This window comes from Solanum verrucosum, unplaced genomic scaffold (assembly GCF_900185275.1).
Source record: "Solanum verrucosum unplaced genomic scaffold, falcon-dt-bn FXZP01000228.1, whole genome shotgun sequence".
Classification (NCBI taxonomy): Eukaryota; Viridiplantae; Streptophyta; class Magnoliopsida; order Solanales; family Solanaceae; genus Solanum; species Solanum verrucosum.
In genome coordinates, this window is record NW_026020210.1 from 825,765 (window position 1) to 849,901 (window position 24,137).

General features: G+C 33.8%; 2 protein-coding genes across 2 annotated transcripts in view; one reads left to right on the plus strand and one right to left on the minus strand.

The window, feature by feature from the left end:
* The window catches only part of LOC125830388 (ATP-dependent Clp protease ATP-binding subunit ClpA homolog CD4B, chloroplastic), a 569,404-nt gene that overhangs the window by 416,448 nt on the left and 128,819 nt on the right, over positions 1-24,137 (plus strand). The window lies entirely within an intron of this gene.
* Positions 8,734-11,174, minus strand: LOC125830412 (glucan endo-1,3-beta-glucosidase 12-like). Its single transcript, XM_049509605.1, has 2 exons — positions 9,831-11,174; positions 8,734-8,893 (listed from the first exon to the last, which is right to left on the minus strand). Exons 1-2 carry the CDS (start codon positions 11,167-11,169, stop codon positions 8,862-8,864), a joined length of 1,371 nt encoding a protein of 456 aa, XP_049365562.1. The 5' UTR covers positions 11,170-11,174; the 3' UTR covers positions 8,734-8,861.

A 24,137-nucleotide genomic window follows, 5' to 3' on the forward strand; every position in this document is an offset into this window, starting at 1 on the left:
GATACAACTATTAGTTAGAGATTAACTGCTGATGTGGTAAATTAGTTAGTTAGATTAGCTGACATGTTAAAGTAGTTCGTAAAGGGAATCAAGTTAGTTATAACTAATTCTTCCAGCTAAGCTATAGGTGATTTGATGTATATATGTACATGTAAAGCTTCTGCAAGATTATTCAATTCAATACACATTTCACTTTTACATTGTTAGTCTTCTTCTTCCTAGTTTGGAATCTGTGTAACCTCCATTGAAGGAGTTAACATGGTATCAGAGCAAGTGACAGAATCGACATCAATGGCGATGGAGCTTGTAATTCCTTACACTCATCCTCTTTACTTGCATCCATCAGATGCTCCGAGATCTGTACATTGTCCTGTTAAGTTGACGGGATCGGAGAATTATGGATTATGGTGGAGATCTATGCGAATTGCTCTGTTAGCAAAATGGAAGTTAGGTTTTGTGACAGGAATCTGTAAGAAGGCAAGCTTCGAGGCTAAGTATCATGATCAGTGGGATACTTGCAATGTGATTGTCCTGTCTTGGATCATGAATATTGTAGCTCCTAGTCTCTTGAGTGGGATCGTATATGCATCTGATGCATCTTTTGTTTGGGAGGATCTGCAGGAACGATTTGATAAGGTCAATCATGTAAGGATCTACCAATTGCATAGAGAGATAGCTACGATTGCACAAGGGACTGATGTTGTTTCAGTTTACTTTACAAAATTGAAGGAATTGTGGGCTGAATATGATACGATGGTGGTGTTTCCAAGCTGTGAATGCCCAAAATCGAAGGACTATACTGATCATCTTCAACAACAACGACTGATGCAATTCCTTGGAGGGTTGAATGAATCACATTCTCAGGCGAAAAGGCAAATCCTTATGAAGACCACTGAACCAACACTCAATCAAGCATATGCAATGATAACAGAGGAGGAAAGTCAGAAGTATGATATGGATCGCAATACTGTGGGGATGAAAACTATAACTGAAGGGAATGATATCACAGCATTTTGGACTGCTAAGCAACCTCCAAATCCTAGATACAAGAACCCTAATGCATTTTGTGATCACTGTAACTCAAAATGTCATATGAGGGGTGATTGTTACCTGCTGATTGGATATCCTCCATGGTTCAAAGGGAAGAAAAAGGAAGGATGTAATGTGCAGTATAATACTTTTGTTTCTCCTTAAAATTCACAATTACTTAGTTCTGAATATGGTGTTCATAATGCAAGGCATATGATTGCACCTTCTCATGGAAATTTATCATTTTCTCAGAATCATAATGCAGGAGAGATTTGTAAACAAGTTGGAGGAAATAGTCACAAGTCTGGTGATTTTCCTGGTTATTTTCCATCTGCATCTCAGGGATCTGGGGATTTCAATCGAGCAGTAGCAGGGACAAGTTCTCCTGGATATGGAACTGCAAGTACTCCTGGTCATGGAAGAGGAGGAATAAATATGGTTTTCACAAGAGGAGGTCATCCTGTTTCACATGGATCTGGTCCTCACTCACATGGATTCACAGAAGGAGGTCATCCTGTTTCTGGAGGTCATCATGTTCCACATGGATCTGGTCCTCACTCACATGGATCTCACTCTCCTGATGTTGCAGGTATTATTAGTTGCTTTGTAATGCATAATTCACCTGATTATAGGTGGATAATTGACGCAGGGGCTACTAATCATATGGTATCCACTCACAAATTGCTTTATGAGACTCAAAGTTCATCTCCAAATAAGTCTAACAAGGTTCATTTACCTAATGGTCAACAAATACCTATTGCTCTAATTGGGAAATCTAAACGTGTGCAAGGAGACATATCTCATGTTTTATACATTCCGGAATTTAATTACAACTTGTTATCAGTTTCTCAACTTACTAAAGAGCTACATTGATGTATGATATTTTATCCAAATCATTGTATGCTGCAGGACCTTCACACTGGGGAGGTGAAGGGGACTGGTAATTTGGAGAATGGTTTATACTACTGGTCACAGAATGTTGGTTCTGCTGTTGCACCCACGACTGCTTTAAGTTTGATGGACACTGTTAATGTTGTGGCAGAAATTTTATGGTTGATAGGTCTCTATACAAAGAGTTGAAAGTGGAATTGGAGTTACCAGTCAGATTATTTTGTGATACTAAGGCAGCACTGCAGATTGCTGCCAATACTATATATTATGAAAGGACAAAACATATTGAGATTGATTGTCATTTCTTTTGAGAGAAGATACAAGAGGGCCTTATCCAGATAGATCATGTACCTTCCAAAATGCAGTTAGCAGATGTGTTAACAAAGGGACTAGGGAGGACTCAATATGATTTTTTTTGTCCAAGCTTGGTGTATACAATTTTTTTGCACCATACAGCTTGAGGGGGAGTATTGAAGATACAACTATTAGTTAGAGATTAACTGCTGATGTGGCAAATTAGTTAGTTAGATTAGCTGACATGTTAAAGTAGTTAGTAAAGGGAATCAAGTTAGTTATAACTAATCCTTCCAGCTAAGCTGTAGGTGATTTGATGTATATATGTACATGTAAGCTTCTGCAAGATTATTCAATTCAATACACGTTTCAGTTTTACATTGTTAGTCTTTTTCTTCCTAGTTTGGAATTTGTGTAACCTCCACTGAAGGAGTTAACAGTATAAGGCACCCTTTTTTACTCCTTATCGGGCTGAGACCACGGCTGGCTAGACGGAGTCACTAACACAAAGCCACTAACATGTTGTATTGAATCTGACTGTACCACCATCTCGGAACCAAGTCAAGAAACCATATATAAATTTATGCAGATTTAGATAAAGTCTAAATCTTTCATGGTAGACGTAAGAGAGAAGTTAGTTATCCGACATAGATATAGTTCTTTAGCCGGACATAGTCACGGCTTAGATCGGAGAAGTAGAGAAAGTAAGAGATAGGAAGAATATAAGAAAGTACCTTGTGGCCAACACCAGGGCCTATACGAGAACTATGTTTTATTATAACTCCGGTAAGTCTCCGGCAAGCTCACAAATTACAATAAAAGAGAGAGAGTTCTTTACAAGAGAGAGGGTTTCTGAAACCTGCTCTTAAAGAAATGAAAGACAAGCATATTTATAGAAAGAAAATAAAACAAGGGGCATCTTTGTACAGTAGTAATGGGTCCCATCTGTCCCCTAAACAGTGTATCTACTGTTGCATATCAGTATATCTACTGTTGATAGATGCCTTCTTGATAAGATAACCTTATCTTATCTTTACATCTTATCCATTTTTTCAATTCTCTAAGGAAATCTTCCGCTTTAGACAGCATATCTTCTGACACGATTTTCTCCGATTCACAAGGCTGGGCCTCTTGAGCATCATCTACGACATCATCACTCGTTTCATTCCTCATCGAGGTGTCTGATTTTTCATAGTGAGTGATATTGAGAAGTAGATTCTTTCTGACTTCTTCCAACTACTCTTTTATCATTTCTTCTTTATTTCCATCTTGAATGGAAATTCTCCTAGCAATATGCTTGACGGAGTGATCAGCAACTATTCCTTGGTGAGGCATAGTACCATAATCTTGGATTTTTTGACCAATAGAGTCCAACAATTCTTGACCATATAATGATTTAGTCTTGGGATCCTTCTTCATTAATTTATCCCAGAAATTATTATAATAAGTCTGATATAAACACGAAATTTGTTCTTCGGTAAAACCTACTTCTGGAGTCCATTTATGGATCCATGGAATCGAGAATTCTATGAAGAAATAAATTTGTTCAATTTGTTCCATATAAAACATATGATCTGAGTGGTATAAATCATTAAGATCTGGTGAAATCTTAACCCAGTTCTTGTATAATTTTAAAAAGGGATCAGGCAAAATCTTTGCCGTTGGACCGTGGTATGACCACCAGTTCAAGAACCAATTAGGGATCGGGTCAGCAAATATCTTTGCACAAACCTTAATGAACCAAGTACGTTTATGCCTCTCATTATTATAGTAGAGGACTTTACTGAACGCGTTAATATAATCCCAATAAGTGAAGCTAGTAGGGACTTTGTTCAGGCTGATCTGCCTTTCTTTCATCGAGGATATACTCCAATCTTCTATTGATATAATTTGTTTTATAATCATTTTGGAGAAGTTATAAACGTTCTCACTGGTGTTGTAACCTGAGAAGTGCTTAAATTCAACACTACCCGTGTTCATCAAGATGGTCTCGTAATACGTGTTGGTTTTGTATGACTCACCCGAGAAGTATAATCCGTTAAGTAAATATCGCTGGAATATCTTCCAGGGATCTTCTTTCCTCTGAATCTCAGAGTTTTTGAGAAGAAATATCATTTCTTTCTTTGCTACTCTTTCATACGATCTAATATCATCAATATCGTCTTTAGCAATAGAGGCAAAAGTATCACTTTGCTTATGTGACAAATATGCCTGTAGTTCTGCATATAATGGACTACCTTTTGGGATATCTTCCAGATGTACGGACGATGATGACGCCTTTTGAGATACTTTAGAGTTTATCAAACTCATGCCTCCTCGTTGTAAAATTGGGGAGTTCGATGAGGACCCGTATGAAGATCCTGATGATGATCCGGGGAATGATCTTCCCCTTCCTCTAAGGATATGTCGCTTGCTTCTTCCCTTAGTAATCCAAGGAGGGTCCATCCTACAAACAAAACATTTTGTTTTAATCATTGTATAGATCATAAAAATTATAATAATTCTGATAGTTGTAATTTTCATCGTTAAAATCGATGATTTCTTAAAAGTTATGAACAGTGAAGATATCCACCATCATGCTATCAATGATTTTCCACAGGATAATCTCATGTACATCGCGGTTGAGAGGAACCACCTTTAATATGGTAACTAATGTTTTATCGGTAAAGAACGGATTTAGAAAACTCATTGTGAAAGATGTTCTCTAGATAAGAAATCTGGAAGAGAGTTATCACTCCTTTTTTTATAATTGATTTCAAAATCAAAAGGGGCTAACTGTGCTTGCCACCTGGAGAATATCAACTTTGAAGCATCATGTTTGAAATCTTTATCGAACATATATTTCACATATTTTGCATCCATTTTTATTAAAAACTTTTGGTTGTATAGGTCATCTTGAAATTTCAATACGCATTTAACAATGGTTAACATTTCATGTGCCACCGTAGCATACTTCTTTTGAGCATCGCTCCATATTTCGGTATGAAATCGAATTAAATATTCAGTTTTATCACGAGGATTAATTTGTTTCAAAATTCCTCCATATCCAATATTGGACGCATCTGTCTCGACTATCTTCTGCCAAGCAGAGTTAGCAAGAGTTAAACAAGGCAAAGATTGAACACGACGTTTAATATTCTTTACCAACTCAGTGTGACTATTAGTCCAAGGTGTTTTGTGATCCTTTTTAAGCCTGTCGTATAAAGGGGATAAATCACAAGATAATTTTTTGTAAAAAGGGGAAATATAATTTAAACTTCCCAAGAATCTCTGCAATTTACTAGAGCCATTCCTAGATTATCAACACCTTCAGTATCGGAGGTCGCGTTTATAACCACAGCTTTAGCTTCAACGCTAATGTAGTTATCCCACCAGCCTCTGAGTTGGCCAATAAAACCTGCAATTATCATTTTTCAAATATTCCTATCTGTATTTCTAACACTTTTACAGATAGTTGCATACATAAGCTGTCTATGAACAAGAATGGTTAATTGTCTATCAGTCAGGCCATCGAGATTCCATTCATAAATTTCAGTACCACTATAAGAGGTATTAGTCTGGTTCCAGTCACACTCCTCTATCAACACATCTTGAGGGGTTGGTCTGGAATAATAATAAGTCTGCATGCTGGGCTTATAAGCAAATCCCGTATTACCACTATTCTTCTTGGGATAACCGCGAAGTTTATTAATTTCTAAATCAACTTGATTTTTAAAATCAAAAGATTTTTCTATTTAGTCAGCAAAATTTTCTGCTAAATCAATAGGTTTTGCCCCAAATTCAGAAAACTTTTTATTAAGAAGTTCTTCTAAATCAAAAAGAGGTTTAAAAATGAAATTCTGAATCTCAGAGGGCCGTTGCACATTTGTAGAAAGTTCTGAGGGCTGTTTTGAAGTAGAAGCTTTCTCAGAAGGTTTTAAATCCATTTTTATCTGAATTATCAAAGCAGTTAGTTCATCTAATTTTTTATCAAGAGAACTAATATGTTCACCCAAGACTTTAACATAAAGTCCTAAATAATTATTTTGAGAAATCAAATTGTTAATCTCATTGATGCTGACTGCCGCAATATCTTCTTCAACAAATTTTTGAAAGGCAGTAAAAGTAATACCCGTATTATTTGGTAAAATAAACGATGCCTGAGGGGGATAAATAGCTTTGACAATATTACTTGATTCATCCTTATAAGATCGTTCAAGGACTTTGATGAAATAAAGGTAAATAGGTGGTTATAAACCAAGGTACAAAGAACATAATATGATTATGTAAGGCACAAGTTTCATAAAATTCTTGCGAAATATTATTTAGATCATCAACACTATAAGTGTCAAAAAACCAAATTAATGATATTAATAAATATCAAATTTTGTATAGAATATATTGTAATCCTTACCAAATTTGGAGAGTAGTTTTCTAAAATTAGTTGACTTAACTATGGTTATGATATTTGCTAATATAATATAATCTTGACCTTTAAACTTTAAATATGACACATGTCTCTAATCTAGACGTACACTTGACGAAATGGAGAGAAGGGGTAATGAAGGGGAGCCGGATCCACTGAGGAGGATGGATCACCTAATTTATTTTGTTCTACTGAAATTTAAACTTGAGACCTCATGTTTCTTGGCTCATGTAATTGAGCGCTAAACTATACCCTTAGGTACTTCAATCATGAATTGTTAGTGCACTTGTTATTGCTATAATTATCAAACAAATAATTTTATTATCAATTACTTGTGAAAAAAATTGTCCACTTGCTTTAGTTTCTAATTAAAATGATTCCAAAATGAAAAATATGAAAGATCGCTAGTTATTAAAATGTTTTGGTAGAATCAATTCACCATACATAGATCATATTCGAAAACAAGAGAAAGATGATTAAAGGGAAATTAATCATATGTAAGGCAAAACCATTCATCTTAGTGAAATCATTTTAACATTCTTTCGAGGATCTAGTCTAGACGTTATAAGAGTTTTTAACATTGTACGGACAAAATAAATAAAGAAATAAATAGCATAAGAAGGCAGACACAATATTCATTCGGCTCCACTCCACTCATTCTCTTTATTTTCCCAAATTCCTACTTGGATGGAATAGCCACAATGAAAATTTAAGGTTGAGATTTAATTATCTAAAGCAAGGTCCTATGATTAAAATAACAAATAACTATTCCTTTATTTACACTACAAAAAGTTGTCAATCCAACAATTTTATCTGAAAATTATCTCATTCACATATATATTTCAAAAATTCACTCTTTTCCATTTTTATTACCAGCTCTTTGTCACCTCCTCTTGTGTTTGGATTAAAACTCTATAAAAAAACTTCTTTTCAATAATACTCTTAGATTATCATGTAATTGGTCAAGATAGATAACTACCGAACAATATTATTTTTTTCTGGCCTAACAATATTAATTTCTCTGAAAATTCCATTGCTAGTATTATATAACTGAAGCGGGTTACATACATATATCGGTACTTAAAACTTACGAGTTACAAAAATGTTTTTGGATTTCCTATCCTTCTCTTTTTTTTATTACTCCTAATTATATTCTGTAATACGATTATAATAAATAATTCAATTAACTCTTTTTATCAAATTCACGGATGAGTGGAGTAATAATTTTGAATCAGAATCAAATTTTCCAACGTTAACAGTTACTATGCATGAATTAAGTATATATGTTTATCACGGGTAATTTTTGCACTATTTATTTTTTTGCTCTACTCATATATGGATCGTATTTTTGCACAAATTTTACAAAATGCTAATTTAGGGAGAGCTTATTCTACTTTTGTTGTCAATAGAGATTTTCTCATATTTATTGCTATTACACATTAAAATCAAATTTAAATCATTTAAACCCGTTTGGACCCAAGAATACTTGGGAAAAACTTGAGAAGTGATGTTTGGTTACATAAATTGGCAAAAATATTTGCCTAGAATCCCAAGTTTCCAAATACTAGAAAAAACTAGTTTTTGGGAATTTTAAAAAATTTAAAAATTACCTCAAATTTTTATATTTTATAAAAATACCCATAATATTTATCTACTATATCTATCTATCACTACTAATAACACCAGCCATATTAAACATATCTATCTACTCATTAAATAAAAAATGAATGTGATATCATTTGCAAGACTACGGGGAAAGTGAAAGAAAACCTATGTGATTAATGTATTTTCCTTGCATATATTATTATTTTATTATTATTAATTATGTGTTATAACATTATTTTTTTAACGGAACATATTCACTATAATAGATAATACAAATTTATGCTAATTTTAGGGAGAGCTTATTCTAACTTTTGTTGTCAATAGAGATTTTCTCATATTTATTGCTATTGCACATTATAATCAAATTTAAATAATTTCAAAGGACCCCAACTTTTTGAGTTGGTGTGTAAGACATTGATGCAAATTAAATGACTTTAGTAGTTTGTTGGTGGGAAAAAATATCCCCACTACTGCAGTAAAATTATAAATTATATTATGGTGGGGTTTAATTTCTAGTCAAAAGAGAGAAATTTTAATTCATGATGGCAGGGGGGATTACATAAAATTGTTATACTATAGTTTAAGAATAACAAATTAAGGCGTTCATCACACACCCCTTCCCTTTTCTGATTCCATGTCACTGATGCGAATAGAAGCATTTTCCATAACCTGATTAAAAACAAAAGCAAGATATATAGGTCAAAGCAAAGAAAAATATAATTCTGATAAACTATTGATCAAAATAAAATGATGGAAAATGTTTTATTCATAAACTAATGAATTTAGAATGCTCTCTACAATTTTCACAATATAAAAATAGTTAGCAAATACTTTTATTTAGACATAATACATAAACGTATTATTTAAGTTGGTCTCATTTGATATTTATACACTCTAATTTTGAGTGTGCACAAGTAGACACATGTGTCTTACGTGACAATTTCTATTCTATGTGTATTATTCCTATGTAGGACGTATGTGTACATTTGTTCAATTTTTTCTACAAGTTTCAATATGTACCTGTGTAAACCCAAAATTGGAGGTATAGTAATGGGGTTCATGCCAAACAAAGTCAAGTATTATTTAGGCATAATACATAAATATACCCTTTAACTTGATCACATTTTACATTTATGCTCTTCAACTTTGGGTATATGTACAAGTAGACACTTAAACTTGTATAAAGTTGAACAAAATAGACACATGTCCTACGTGGCATCCTACATGATAATTTGTGTCCTACTTGTATTATGCCACATAAGACCATGTGTCTTCTTTTTCAACTTTATACAAGTTTATGTGTCTACTTGTATACAACCAAAATTGAAGGGCATAAACATAAAATATGGCCAAATTAAATGACATGTCTTATAGTACCAAGAAACCTTTGCCACTTTGCTTATAAATTGACAAATGTCTTCCTGGATTTTGACTACAAATTCTAACCAAAAACAAAACTATTATAAACTTACAAATACTAAATCCTAATCATTTTGAGTTTTCTACTCCAACCTTAATTATTCTAATTAAATTCCAACAATAAACTAAATGTGTATATATATGTACATTAAGAAACAAGCAATACCAAATATATATATATACTTACTTGGATCACTGAATGTAACAAGACCAGTTCCTTTGAAATCACAGTTCCAATAATTCCGCCCATGCAGCTGATAATACGCGTTCATCGCGTAGGATGCATGGCCGTAAACTTTATCAGGTTGAAAACAGTCCCCATTTTCATCTATCTCTCTACAGTCCACGCCCCCAGGCCCACAACAGAAATCAAGCACAGCCTGTATTACCTTCTCATCCGCATGCGGCTTAGCCACACACCAGACTGAAGGTCCACGACTTCTTAACAAAGACGACTCTATTTTCCCTCCAAATTTCTCATTACTACAAAATTCACAACTCAAATCCACATCATAAACCTTCGTTCCATCACCGTTGAAAATCCCAAAATTCCTCTCACTAATTCCTCCTTGTTTCTTGTTTTCGTTGAATAACGCAAACACAAAAACATCGATTCGATCTTTAGGGCTCATCGGAGTACCTTTATTCGACTGAGCACGTTCAATTAATCTAGTATTATAAGTTCTAGCATTTTCAATAGTCGCAGCTGCATCTCCTTTCGATGGCCATCCTGACTCTGATACCACTATTTGAATAGTCCGATTCCCAAATCCCAATGCATTGATTGCTGATCTAATCGCATCAATTTGTGCATCTAGCATGTTACTATATACGTAACCTTTAGGGTCACGTACCCCAGACGCGTTACCCAGTAACGCGTATTCTAAATTAACCATACTGGGATTGTCCCGGTAAGCAAAATATGGATAAGCATTAATCATGAAAGGGGAATTTGTATCAGCTAAAAGCGCGACAATAGAAGTCATAACAGGAAGGAGAGTGGTAGCAAATGTAGACGAAGATGGTGGAAATGAAGAAGCAAGAACAGCCATGCTATGTGGTGTAGACACTTTAATTTTGCGGTCTAATCCGCGTGATAGTAAAACTGAATGCAGATTTTCCATTGCTTGGAGTAATGCGTTATGATCTAATAATTGATCGTCGGTTAAATACTCATTTCCAACGGCAATGGTGACGATGGAAGTGGAAGGAATGAAAGGTAATATACGAGTAACGAACCACTTATCCGCATTGGATTGAGTTGCGCTTAAGTTTCTGATGTGGGAATTTTCAACAGCAACAATGAGATCAATGCCAGTGTTGGAAAAAGCTTCAAGGATTTCAGGATTGGTATCGTAGATCTTAACTTTGTCGAATATTGTGGATTGAAGTAGCTGAGCTACTTTTTTCGGTGAAGGGAGGTTGTTTCCGATAGTTCCATAGTTTATTCCGACACCATAAACATTGTAGCTAATAAGAGGGAGGAGAATGAATAGGGGCAACACAAGACTACAAAACAGAGACATGCTAGAGGTTGGAGTGGAAAGGAGTGTAGTTTAATTATGTATGAGGAAATCTTCTACTTCTATCCCCCTATGTGACATAAATTCAAACATAAAGATTTTTAAATTACAATAACTAATATCTTAAAATGATTAAAAATAAAATACAAATGCAAATATTTTAGTTAAAAAAAAAAATTAAAATGGGGAAAGTAATAAAATTTCATGATTGCCATGCATCAAATGATATGGTGCAGTGGATAAAGTTGTTTTTTTCTTAACCAGATGTCTCGAATTCGAGTCATGAGTATTAAAAAATCTTTGATAAGAAACGTCTTTTCCCAAAATGAAATTCTATAACGTGCGAACTCAAATATAATCGATCCAGACCCCGTATCCGTCCCCGATAAAATCTGCCTTCATTCAAAATCAACTCACTCTAAAGAAAGAAGAGCATTTAAATGCAGGTATCAAACATTGAGTTAAAAACTAAAATATTTTTAAAAAAAAACTATTACATGAATAATATCTCTCCTGTACGTGTCATATGGTCTAGTGAAATTAAGTCAAAGTAGTGGTCATCTTTTATTTCAAAAATGTGTAATTTGTCAAAAGTGGTGGGTCATCTTGTGTTGAAAAGTAGTTACACAATTATGAGTCTCGTAGGAGGTAATCCGGATGAATTTGAAATCCTGCAGCTGCAAAAACAAAAATGTCAAAAAAGGGTGCTTCATAAAGTTGATCGCGTTTTGATTACATTGAAACCCGTGCAGCATTCTGCATCCAGCTAGCTAGTTGAAGTGACGACGGAATCTATTATTTACAAGGTATATCCCGGCCAAGCTCCTGGCGGGGCATAGACGGTTCCAGGAAGGCGTCACCTGAAATTAGCTGGTATCGAGCCTCTCCCGGCCGGGATAGTGAGGATTTACAAACTTCATATGAGTATACATAAAATTATATTAAAAAAACATTTATTATTATATATTTGATATGACCAATTGACCTAAATATTTTTATAAAAAAACTAATTAAAACATAAAAATTGTAAAATTTCTCATAAACAAAAGTCTTGGATTCTAGTGTATTATGCTATGAGAATAAGGATTTATAGATCTCCAAACTTTTTATTTTACGGAAAGAATAATCAAATATGGAACATAATTATATTATTATTTTTAGAAAAATAAAAGCAATTATGATAATGTTTTGATTTTTGTTAAGAAAAAGAGTAAATTATAATAAGAAAATCAGGGAAAAATCCTAACAGATTCGATCCAAAACATAGTTGATTATGACAATATTTTGACGAAATTAGTTTTAGGTTTCAACTTTTGACGAAGATAACAAATGCAGAAACGTTAACAAGCGATAATCTATCGTGAATATCCTTCTTAACTGGAGCCTCATAACCGTTGCAATGATACCGACCGTGGATAGGTTTTTGACGGAGTGTTCGAAGATAAAACTTATTATTTGTCAACTCACTTTCCTTTTTGGAGTCCGGAGCCTACAAGACAAAAGAATTGGTCAAAATTTCCAAAAAGGCAATAAAAATAAATTGAGAATCAAAAAAGCAACATTTAAACAATAGGATAAACGGCGTGTAAGAATGCGCAAGGTGCACCTCCCCATGTGCCTTACAAGGCGCGAGCTTACAAGACGCAGGTCTGTTGTGCCTTGTAAGGCGCATGGGGAGGTGCATCCTATTAATAAAAAAAATAAATTTCATTGCATGTATATTTTTGTTTTCCTGTGTGACTATTGTTTTCATCAGCTGATTGAGTCTAAACATGCTGGAGTGGCTGATGAATTTTGCTTTAGTAGGCTTATCACGTCATATATTTATATCTGTATGTATAATAAAATTGATTACAAATTTAAAATGTTAATGAGATGTTAAGCATAAGTGGCTGATTCTAATATTCTTTTAAATTTACGGATTAGGCATCACAAAAAAGTGTGAAGACCAGCCTAATCCATTTATCATGGGATTAGTCTTCTTGACAATTATTCAGCATATTAATGTATACATTTCCATGCTTTGCACCTTATCAACTTCAGTTTAATCAACTTTTTTGCTTCAGAATTATCTCTATCATGATCAGTTCATACGGAAATTAAAAAGGAAATTGGGTCATTCTTTTTAAACGGAGGGAGTATCAACTCCCTCCATTCATTCCGTCCAAAAAGTACTATATCTTTTTATATTTAAGAATAATTCAATTTTAAACTTCTCATTTTACCTTGTATGACAACACAAAAACATTTAGTAGCAATAAATTTTTCTTTTAGCAGCAATATTTAACAGTAATTGAAATCAATGACATTACATTTAAAGTTGCTAAAACCTTTAGCGGCCAACATTATATAAAGTGCTGGTTTTAATATACTTTTATTTTACTATTGCCACTAAATATGATATAGTTGCAAATCGCAATTATAAATCCTTTATTTATTATGTATATTGGCTTGGAATAATTAAATAGTGTGTCCAAATATGCGCAATAGAAATATTTTCTAGTAATGCCTAAATTTGTGTATAATATTACTGTCTTTTGAACTTCTTTTGTGAAGTAGAGTAATTGAACAAGCAAAACTCAGATAACAAATGAAGGAAGATTTCAATTAACATGAAACTCTAATTACAACTGAATGAATGTTCTACTATACAATGTTATTCGTCTCAATGAACTAACTCCTATATATACAAGATAATTAGCTCACTAACTGTCTAACAACCTTCTAACTAACTTAATTATCAGTCAATCATTAATTGGCAGTTGTACACTTTATTAACTGCTCAACATCCTCCCTCAAGCTAAGTGTATGAGAAATATTCTTCATTCCTAGCTTGGTAAGTAGATATGTATGTTGTGCACAAGTAAGTCCCTTTGTAAGTTGGTATGCAGGTTGCTCTGCTGCATTCAGGTATGTTGATTGAACCAATCCTTGTTGAACCTTCTCCCTAATGAAGTGACAATCAATGTCAATATGCTTAGTCCGTTCATGTAATACTGGATTTGCACCAATCTGTATTGCTGATTTATTGTCACTATGTATAGGAACAGGTAAATCAACTTGTATTCCCAGCTCCTTGAAAATCCCCACTAGCCATACTATTTCTGCAACTGTTGAGGCTAGGCTCTTGTATTCAGTTGAAGCTTAACTCCTTGAGATAATGTCTTGCTTCTTAGATTTCCAGGTGATTAATGAACTCTCATATGTAACCTGTTATGGACTTCCTATTGTTTGGACATAATGCCCAATATACATCACAATTATAAGCCATAAATTGATTTCCAACATTAGTTGCTATGAATATCCCCAGACCTGATGACTGTTTTACATACCTAACCACTCTCATTACTGCCTCCATGTGAGATGTCTTGGAACTGTGCATAAATTGGCTCAGAAGTTGCACTACATATGCAATGTATGGCCTTGTTATAGTCAGATAAAGCAATCTCCCTATCAACTTTTGATATACACTAGGGTCCTTCAACAATTTGTCATGATCATCAGTGGGTGGAAAGTGCAGATCAAACTCTGCAGTTATGAGCTTCTTGTTCAACTCAATAAGAGCTCCAACAGGTTTTGAACTTGACAATCCCATGTCTGAAATTAGTTCAAGGCAGTATTTCCTCTTATGCATAAGGATTCCAGTATAGTTCCTTGCAAATTCAATGCCCAAAAAATACCTCAACTCACCTAGATCTTTTATCTTGAAATTATCTTTGAGTATTCCTTTTGTCTCCATAAGCATCTTGTCATCATTTCCTGTAATCAACAAATCATCAACATAGACTAGTACCACCACCAGACTTGTTCCTTGATGCTTTGTGAATAAGGAGTAATCATAATGACTTTGTTTGAATCCTGCATTGACTAAGGTTGTAGTTAACTTGATGTTCCATTGTTTGTTGGCTTGTTTAAGTCCAAAAAGTGGTTTGGTGAGCTTGCATACTGACCCCTTCTCACTTTGATGGACAAAACCCAAAGGCAATTCCATATAAACTTCTTCATTCAAGTCACCTTGAAGAAACATTAAAAACATCCATCTTATAGATTTGCCACTGATGTGAAGCAGCCAAGGCTATGACAACCCTCACAGTTACCATTTTTACAGCTGGGGAAAAGGTTTTTTAATAGTCCAAGCCTTCCTTTTGGTTATACCCTGTGGCTACCAACGTAGCCTTGAACCTGTCCACTTCTCCATCAACCTTATTGTTGACACCCAATTTTGATCCTTCCCGATAAGAATTAACTTTCGAGCTTCTTAAATTCCAAACGAGTTGAAATAATTAACTTTATAAAATACAAAATATTTTGCAAAGCTAGTTTAAAGTAATTTTGTCATTTTTATAATGTTTTGAATAATATATAGGTTTTACATAACTGTGTATATATTAATTAGTGCATTTTATAAATATTCAAAAATAGTCTCAAAAAGTTTTTTTGTTTTGATTAAATATTTGGTTAATTAATTTTGGTTATATAATAGTTTATATTTTAAATTATTTAGTTTATAATTAAGTTAATTATTTTATTTCGTTAAGATTAAAGAACTCACTAATTAATTTTTTATTGATTCGCCTTATTTAGTTTTAGCCGAATTACCAACTAAATTCATTTCGATTTAAATATTAATTCAATTCAGCTATGTTTGAATTAATTGCAAGACCAAGAGGTTGGGCCATTTTCGAGCAGCCCACTTCAATACATCAGCAGCAATATGCCAACAATACCAATATTTTCACATAGCAGCCCATCCAATTTTCCAGCTCACCTTGACTTCAACAGCTCCAATTTCCAGCCTATACAATACAACAATACAACAACCCACTACCGACCCAACCAGTCCAATTCCCCTGACCCGATCCAGCCCACACCTTCTATTCAATAAAGAAATCAATCCTCTCCAACGTTAACAACAACGTACAACAGCAGCACCAGCTGACCCCATCACTGTTCATCTTTTTCACGCCAACGACAAGAATTCCAAAAGCGTCGTACAGTAGCAACAACAAGGGCAACGTTCTTTCATCCTTGGGGTTGCGAGATGATGCCACGTCGAGTCCCAAGGACGAAAGATCGATCCCAATTGCTCATTTCCCTTTCCTCTTCCAGATCGAGTCAAAATCGCAAGAAAAATGATGTCTAGCCAAAATGATGAAAGGTTTTTCAGATTTGATTTTCGAAATGGGCCTTGTCTCATCCGAATATTGATTCCTTTCCCCCCATTTTTGAACCCTAATTCCCCCTATTTAACATATTTTATGTTCAATTGTAAAAGGGTGGTGGGGAAAAAGTGGGATTCTTATTGATGAAGAATACAAAGAAATAGCTTGAGGAATATAGTTAAAATACACATTAAATATACTTTAAAAGGCTTAGGAGTTAACATTTTTTTGGTATTTTTGGTTCGACATTCTGCCCAGATTTCCTAATCGCTGCTAGTGTTTGAACTTCGTGGTGGGAGAGTCGTAGTCGTCAGCTTACTTTCCTTGTTCGTTGCACCTTGAAAGGTAAAATCACTTCATAATGTTATTTCCATATATTCTTATATTCTTAAGTAGCGTTCTCTTGTTCGAAAATTTTAGTTTATGGTTGTTGGTTGTTTGTTATTACTAAGTGGATGTCGTTTCAATACGATGTGTGTATTCTTAATCGTGTTTGGGGCATAATATCGAGTCAAAGATTTTGGAGATTTGTTGGCAAGTATTTGTCACTTTGGAGATTTCTACGTATGTATTAAGTTGTTCTCGAATATTGATGCTTGACTATTGTTTTCTTCTCTGTTTTGTGTTGGGATTCATTTACTTATTTATTTATTTATTTTCTCATCCCCTGGAATGATCTGTTACCCTACTCCCTTTATCCATGATTTGCAGCTTGTGAGTTGAATCCATATAAAGCATGATTTTCTTCTTTTATTTCCTATGCCTTAGCTTTGGTTAAAGTTTAATTTCTCCCCTTAAAAATTACTTGAAGTATGAGTTTATTGGCATTGATTGTTCTGAGCATAGCATGCTGATTTTTATTTTTTTAGTATAAAAACTTGATGGTCAGTAGTCTAGTCACATGCAGTAGGGTATTTGTCTTGGTCCATTTTTTAGGATTGGGCCTCTGTCATTAATCTGATGTCCGCTTGCTCATTGGTTAAGTGTCAGGTTTATTCAAAAACACTAATTTTAATTACAATGCGATTAAGTGGTAATGTGAGTAATAAATGATTATTTATCGATATATTCTAGTTATTTCTCCATTGTCGGCATGCTAGATTTTGACTATTGTTATGAAGTCTTCTCAATTCTTTCCTCTGTGGGGATACCAATCTATGCATTGTTTATAAATGATAGTATTTTACTAACTCCAATTGATCCTTACAATGTTTACCCTTTTTTTATGCATGTGAAAATCTACCCGAGTTCATTATGAACTCCTATCTTCCTCTTGCATTTCGGGAGAGCCGCAAAGGCTCAGATTTTTTTTTTACTCGAGTCAGCCATCAAATCGACACAGGTGTCGGAGTTGAAAGATTTCGAAGTAGAGGAGAAATGAAAGATTGGGCCAAAGGCCCACTTTTGCACGAAAGAAATTTGTATTTTTGTTATTTTGGGCCTAAGCCCATTTATTGAAATTATTATTATTTGTTAGTTATTAAGACAGGTACAAGGATACAAGGATTGAGCCAAAGGCCCAAAGCAAATTTCAAAGATTAGTTTAGGACATGTACGAAATATTGGGTCTTTGGTCCCAAAATGAAAATCAGGCCCAAGTGCTGGCCCAGACGGACAGGAAACCAGACTTGGGTCCAAATCTCTCTTTTTTATTTATTGTGTTTGTTTATTTGTTAATAATTGCTATCGATTTTAAGGTTTCAAACGTTCAACCCCCCCCCCCCCAAAAGACACCCATTTTGAATTAATCACTTAACTAAATTATTCGTCTTTTACTTTACTTAAAAATAAATAAATAAATAAATTTTCGTTACTTCGCTTAGATAATATTTTAATATTTTTTATCTTCTCCATTAAAATGGTCATAACTAACAAAATAGTTCAATTTTGCAAGTCAATCTAAGTTAAAATTATTTTAGCCAAATAATTAATCACTGGATAACCGTGTATTAGCGGGCGTTTCGGGTGCTTTCAAACCCCTTCCCGAAATGCTAATAAGAACCCCGAACCCCTTTGAATATTTTCATTAGATTTCTGTTTTAATCTTTTGAAAAAATAGTTTTCTTGATTTTTTCTTAAAAATTAAGTGGCGACTCTAAAATCACTCTAAATTATATTTTCTTAATGAAACACTTATACTTGATCTTATATACCCATTTGCATTATATTGCCCTTTTATCCTTGGGCAGCTCAGTAATCACCCATGTATGGTTGTCTTCCAAGGCTTGAATTTCATGTTTCATAACCTCAATCCATCTAGGATCATGTGCAGCTTCATGATAGGATATAGGTTCCCTTTCTTGTGAAAACTTAGTGACAAAACTTATGTATGATGGTGTAATACTACAATAGTCCACTACATCTGCAATGGGATAAAGGCATTGCCCTGCAACTCTATTTCTTGGCAAAGCATAGTCTGTATGCTAGAGAGGTGACTTAGCTTGTCTGTTTGATCTCCTGACATTAACAACATCAGGTGTAGGTGAAGGGGTTGATGGTGCTTATTCTTGAGAAGCGGTGATTGTGTTGACAGGAGCATGATCTGAAATTACAGCAACATGAATTTAATGATGTATAGACTCAGAATCATTCTCTGCATTCCTGATAACAACACGGGGTATAAGCTCATAGTTCCCCATAGGTGAATATGATAGGGTAATCTCTGGATCATTGTCTTGACCAAGTTCTGATGTTTGAAAAGGAAACTCTTGCTTATGAAAAATCACATCCCTGCTAACAAACAATCTCCTGGATTCAATGTCCAACATTTTATATCCCTTTTGACTGGCAGCATATCCTAGCAAAATAGCTTTCTTTGCCTTAGACTCAAACTCGTCACCTCTATGAAGGTTTGTAGCAAAACCAAGACTTTAAGCCTATCACTCTTAAATGTGATAAGGAAGGTTGTTTGTTATACAATACTTCAAATGGTGATTTATTTTTTCAGAACAAACAAAGAAATCCTATTAATTATATAGGCAGCATCTTCTATGCAATGAAGCTTGACTGAGAAAAGAAGTCAAGGAACGAAGCAACTTCTCTAATAGCCCCGTTGAATAGGCGGGTGAAGGCTTTTGAAAATGTCTTTTTTTTTGTAAATGTATTTTTTTTCTATTTAGAGAGAGAGGGCTTCAAGTTCTTAGGAAGGGCCGTACGAGACAACTCACGTACGGTTCGAGAGTTGAGCCCCTGCGCAGGGCTTAGGTCAACACTTATATAATAGTCAGTCATCCCCAGAACCTGTTTGGCAAGTGACCTTGAAACTTGATGGCCCTTGTTGTTTCTAATAAATGTCTATGTTTCCTTTCTACAATTCCATTTTGTTGTGGAATGTGTGGACAAGATCTTTGATGGATAATACCATGTGAAACAAACAATTCACAACAATTAGTATTTAAAAAATCTCATCCATTATCAAATCTAAAAACCTTAACACATTTACCAAACTGATTCTTTATCATTACTAAGAATTGTTTCAGAACAACAACTACATCAGACTTTAAACCTATCAAGAAAGTCCATGTCAATCTAGACTTATCATGAACTAGGGTGAGAAAGTATTTCATTCCATTGTGAGTGGCTACCTTATAAGGACCCCATACATCCATATGTACCAAGTCAAAAATAGCATTTATAGTTGTACTACTATTTTGAAAATGAAGTCTGGTTTGTCGAGTCTGAGGACATACTATACAATGATCAATAGTAAAACCACTACTAGTATGTAATTCTTTGATCCTTCTAAATTCTTTGATCCTTCTAAGTACTCCCATAGGAACATGTCCCAATCTTTTGTGCCAAAGTGCCAGAATCTCTCACTTCTTTTCTAATTGCAGACATTGTGTGAACCTGATCTTTTTGTGGTCTTGTACTCCAGTCCATCACATACAAGCCTTCTTCCACTTTACCAATCCCCTTGACCTTCCCAGATGAGAGGTCCTAAAAAATACAATGTGTAGGAAAGGAAGAAACACAATAGTTTAATTCTTTTGTCAGTTTGTTCAGTGACAAACAGTTAAACCTAAAGGCTGGTATACACAGTACATCACTGATCATTTCAGTTTCATTCAATTTCAAGTTTCCAATATGTGAAATTGTTGTTGAATCTCCTGTAGGGAGCTGCACTATCCCTTTACTTCCTATTATGTGCTTATGATACAAATAGGCATGATTGTGTATCATGTGATCTGAGGCTTCAGTGTCTACAATCCATTTCAAGCTGGGATTAGGATTACCTGCTAGATTTGTACTGCTTAAAGAATCTGAAAGCTCGTTATGTCCTTGCAATATACCACGCATTTGTTTAATTTGCTTTGGTGATGCCTTGTGCAACATCTCCAACCATTGCTCAGGTGCATTTGCTTGTCCGGATCCCCTCATGTCCTCTTGAACCTGCACATTTTGTAGCCTTGAATGCATTGCACTTCCTCCTAAAACTGCATAGTCTTGATCCTCTTGCAATTGTGCTCGTCCTCTACCAACAACATTAGTCTTCTTATTTCCTTTGAAATTGTTTGGATATCCAATGAGCAAATATCAATTTTCCTTCACATGACCTGTTGAATGACAATTGTCACACTTCTTCAATTTGTTGCAATCAGCCCTAACATGACCTTTCATGTTACAGAAATCACAGTAAAGTGAATGATAATTCCTCCGTGGATTCTGAGAATTCTGAAACTGTCTAGATTTGGTAGTATACATTGCCAAGGACTCCATTCCTTCATTATATTGCCTGCAGTTCCTTTTTGACTCTCATCCTGAATTACTAAGGCATATGCTTGGTTGACATTTGGTAAATTGTGCATCATGACGATCTGACCTCGAGCTTGAGAATAGATGTCATTCAAGCCCATTAGGAATTGAAGCAACTGTTGATACTGCAGTTGCTCAACATATTCCTTAGTCTTATGGCAGTCACAACTAGGTGGAGGCAAGATGGAATCATATTCATCCCATAGGTTCTTCAATTTTGTATAATAGACAGAAACACTGAGTACTCCCTGTGTAAGAGTAAATATATTTCTGTGTAGCTGATAGAGTCGCAATCCATTGATCTTATCAAATCGTTCCTTGATATACTATATAGTGTAGGATTCTCCATCCCTGTCAATTGAACTCCTACAGATAAGGCTCCTGGTACATCCAAAGAGCTCAAGTACAAAGGATGATTGTGATCGATCATCACCGAGCTTTCATGGGTAATCTCTCCCTGTGCTCTGGCATTCGATCCTCCTGGTGTATCATCCTCGATGGCTATGGATTAGATCCAAAAAATCCTCGCAAAAAAGAACAAAAACGAGATCCCTAGATGCGTACTCCTTGCTCTGATATCATGTGAAGTTTAGTAACTGAACAAGCAAAACTCAGATAACAAATGAAGAAGAAGAAGATTTCCATTAACATGAAACTATAATTACAACTGAATGAACGCTTTGCTATACAATGCTATTCGTCTCAATGAACTAACTCTTATATATACAAGATAATCAGCTCACTAACTGTCTAACAACCTGTTAACTAACTTAATTATCAGCCAATCATTAATTGACAGTTGTACACTTTATTAACTGCTCAACACTTTTTTCCCTTTAAATTCGTGTATAATAGTCATGCGGGAAAAAAATATACACTGCAATGAATTTTTTTTATTATTATTAATAGGACGCACCATTCATGTGCCTTACAAGGCACATCAGACCTGTAAGACGCTGTCAGATCACGCCTTACAAAATATAAAAACAGATTTTGTATCAGTTAAGTGAAATTATTTGCCTTAACGATATCAATACAGTATCTATGTACTAATTTAGTACTCCATCTATCCATAATTACTGGTCCACTTTTGAATTGCCACACCTATTAAGAAAACAATGATTACATAGTGAGTTTACCATTTTACCTCTATTAATTATGAAGTAGATGAATTAAAAACTTAAGAGTTTCAAGAAGTTTTACCTTTTTCAAAGTAATTAATTGAGGGTGTAATAGGGTAAAAAAAATTGTCCTTTCTTGATTTGTCAAAATGGACAAGTAATTACGGACAACTAAAAGAGGAAAAGTGGACAAGTAATTAGGGACAGAGGGAGTATCTGTTAAGTGAAATTAGTTGGGGGAGAGGTGGGGGTATATAGTCTAATTATTTAGTGGTATGAATGTAAGAGGGTATATGTTTGTACGTAATTATTTTGTTTTTATGGGGTATTTGCTTAGTTTCCCCTATTTACTACTTCAAAGCTAAAACCTACTTTAAAATAAATTACTTAACAAAGCTACATTATTATTTTAATAGCAAATTTATACAGTTATATTCAATTCCCTATTTCACGCATAATTAGAAATTGTATCTGACTAATTTTTTTTATCTCTAACCTATACCGTAAGTATTTCTTTCCACATCGTGACTCCACCAATTTAGAATGATTTACTTTTAAATTCTTCAAGTTCATATTAGAAATTTTCCTAAAGTTGTTCTTTTGTGATTATCCATATCAAGTAAAGGTTTTAATTAACAATAAGTGTATCTGCATATTTTTTCTTCCAATTGAAAGATTGTTGCTAAAGGGAAGATGTCCAAACATAGAGTATCAAAGATGTATGTGATTTTTTTTTAATATGTCCATTGTATCATGATATATCATGTATCGGAAATGTATCACTATGTAATGTAGAGTTAATATCCTAAAAGGTCACTCAACTATTAGAATTGATGTAGCAAAGTCATTAAACTTTGTTTTGTATAAAAAAAAACTCAACCTAAGGTTTTTATTTTCCAAAATCACTCAACCAAATTTTATCATTAAAAGAAAATCTAACATAACAAAATAAATTATTTTTGTATGTATTGAAGCATAAAATGCATAAATAAATAAAATTAAAGAAAATCCATTACACCTCTTCTCCCTTTATTTCTCTATTTCCACAAAAAATTCTCATAAAAAAGGCCTTCAGAAGATTCTTTAATATTGTTCATGTTAAAATCTTTTTAAATAATGGATTCACATAAATGGACAACTAAATTTATATAAGATAATATTAATAACCTTACAATTTAACTTATGAATAAGAATTTAGGCTTATCCGAAGAATTGTTGGTAACAGTTGGAGTCAGAGATTTCATTTTAGCATATATATTCATAAATGTGTTTACTGTTATTTTTTTATTTTTTCTTTACATAATATTTAGGCAAATTAAACCTTCATACTTTGTAAGAACTCTAAGAAGAAATTCATTATTTAAGAAAAATAACATGAATAATCTGAAACAATTTTTTGAGGGTCTCTTTTTGGTGAATAAATTAAAGAAACAGACAAAAAGAAGAAGCTCAACAACAGTTTATAAAAGAAACGAAGACATGAAATTTAATAGAAAATCTAAATTCATACATTATAATTGCACAGAATAAACTATAAATTTCTGAGGGCACATAACGAAATCCCAAAAGAAAAGCACAATACCGTTTTAATTCAAGTATTTTTTTCTCGAAGAAGAAGTGTAAATGGTTTTTCTTTTAAGTTTATTTATTTGTGGGTTTATGTTTCAATACATACAAAAATAATTTATTTTATCATGTTAGATTATTTTTTAATGATAAAATTTGGTTGAGTGATTTTATTGATAAAAAAATAAAGTTCAATGACTTTATTACATCAATTCTAATAGTTGAGTGACCTTTTAAGATATTAACTCGATAATGTATCGAAACTGTATCATGATGCAATAAGAAAGGTATATATCATGATGTTATTTATCGGAAATGTATTAATGGTTGACATAGTTGATACACCACAATAATAGACTAACTTTGA

Excerpts from the sequence above, each read along its gene's own strand:
- LOC125830412 (XM_049509605.1), bottom strand. The coding sequence starts at position 11,169 with ATGTCTCTGTTTTGTAGTCTTGTGTTGCCCCTATTCATTCTCCTCCCT. Across the intron at positions 8,894-9,830 it reads TGTTACATTCAGTGATCCAA|GTTATGGAAAATGCTTCTAT; the intron begins GTAAGTATATAT and ends GTTTTTAATCAG.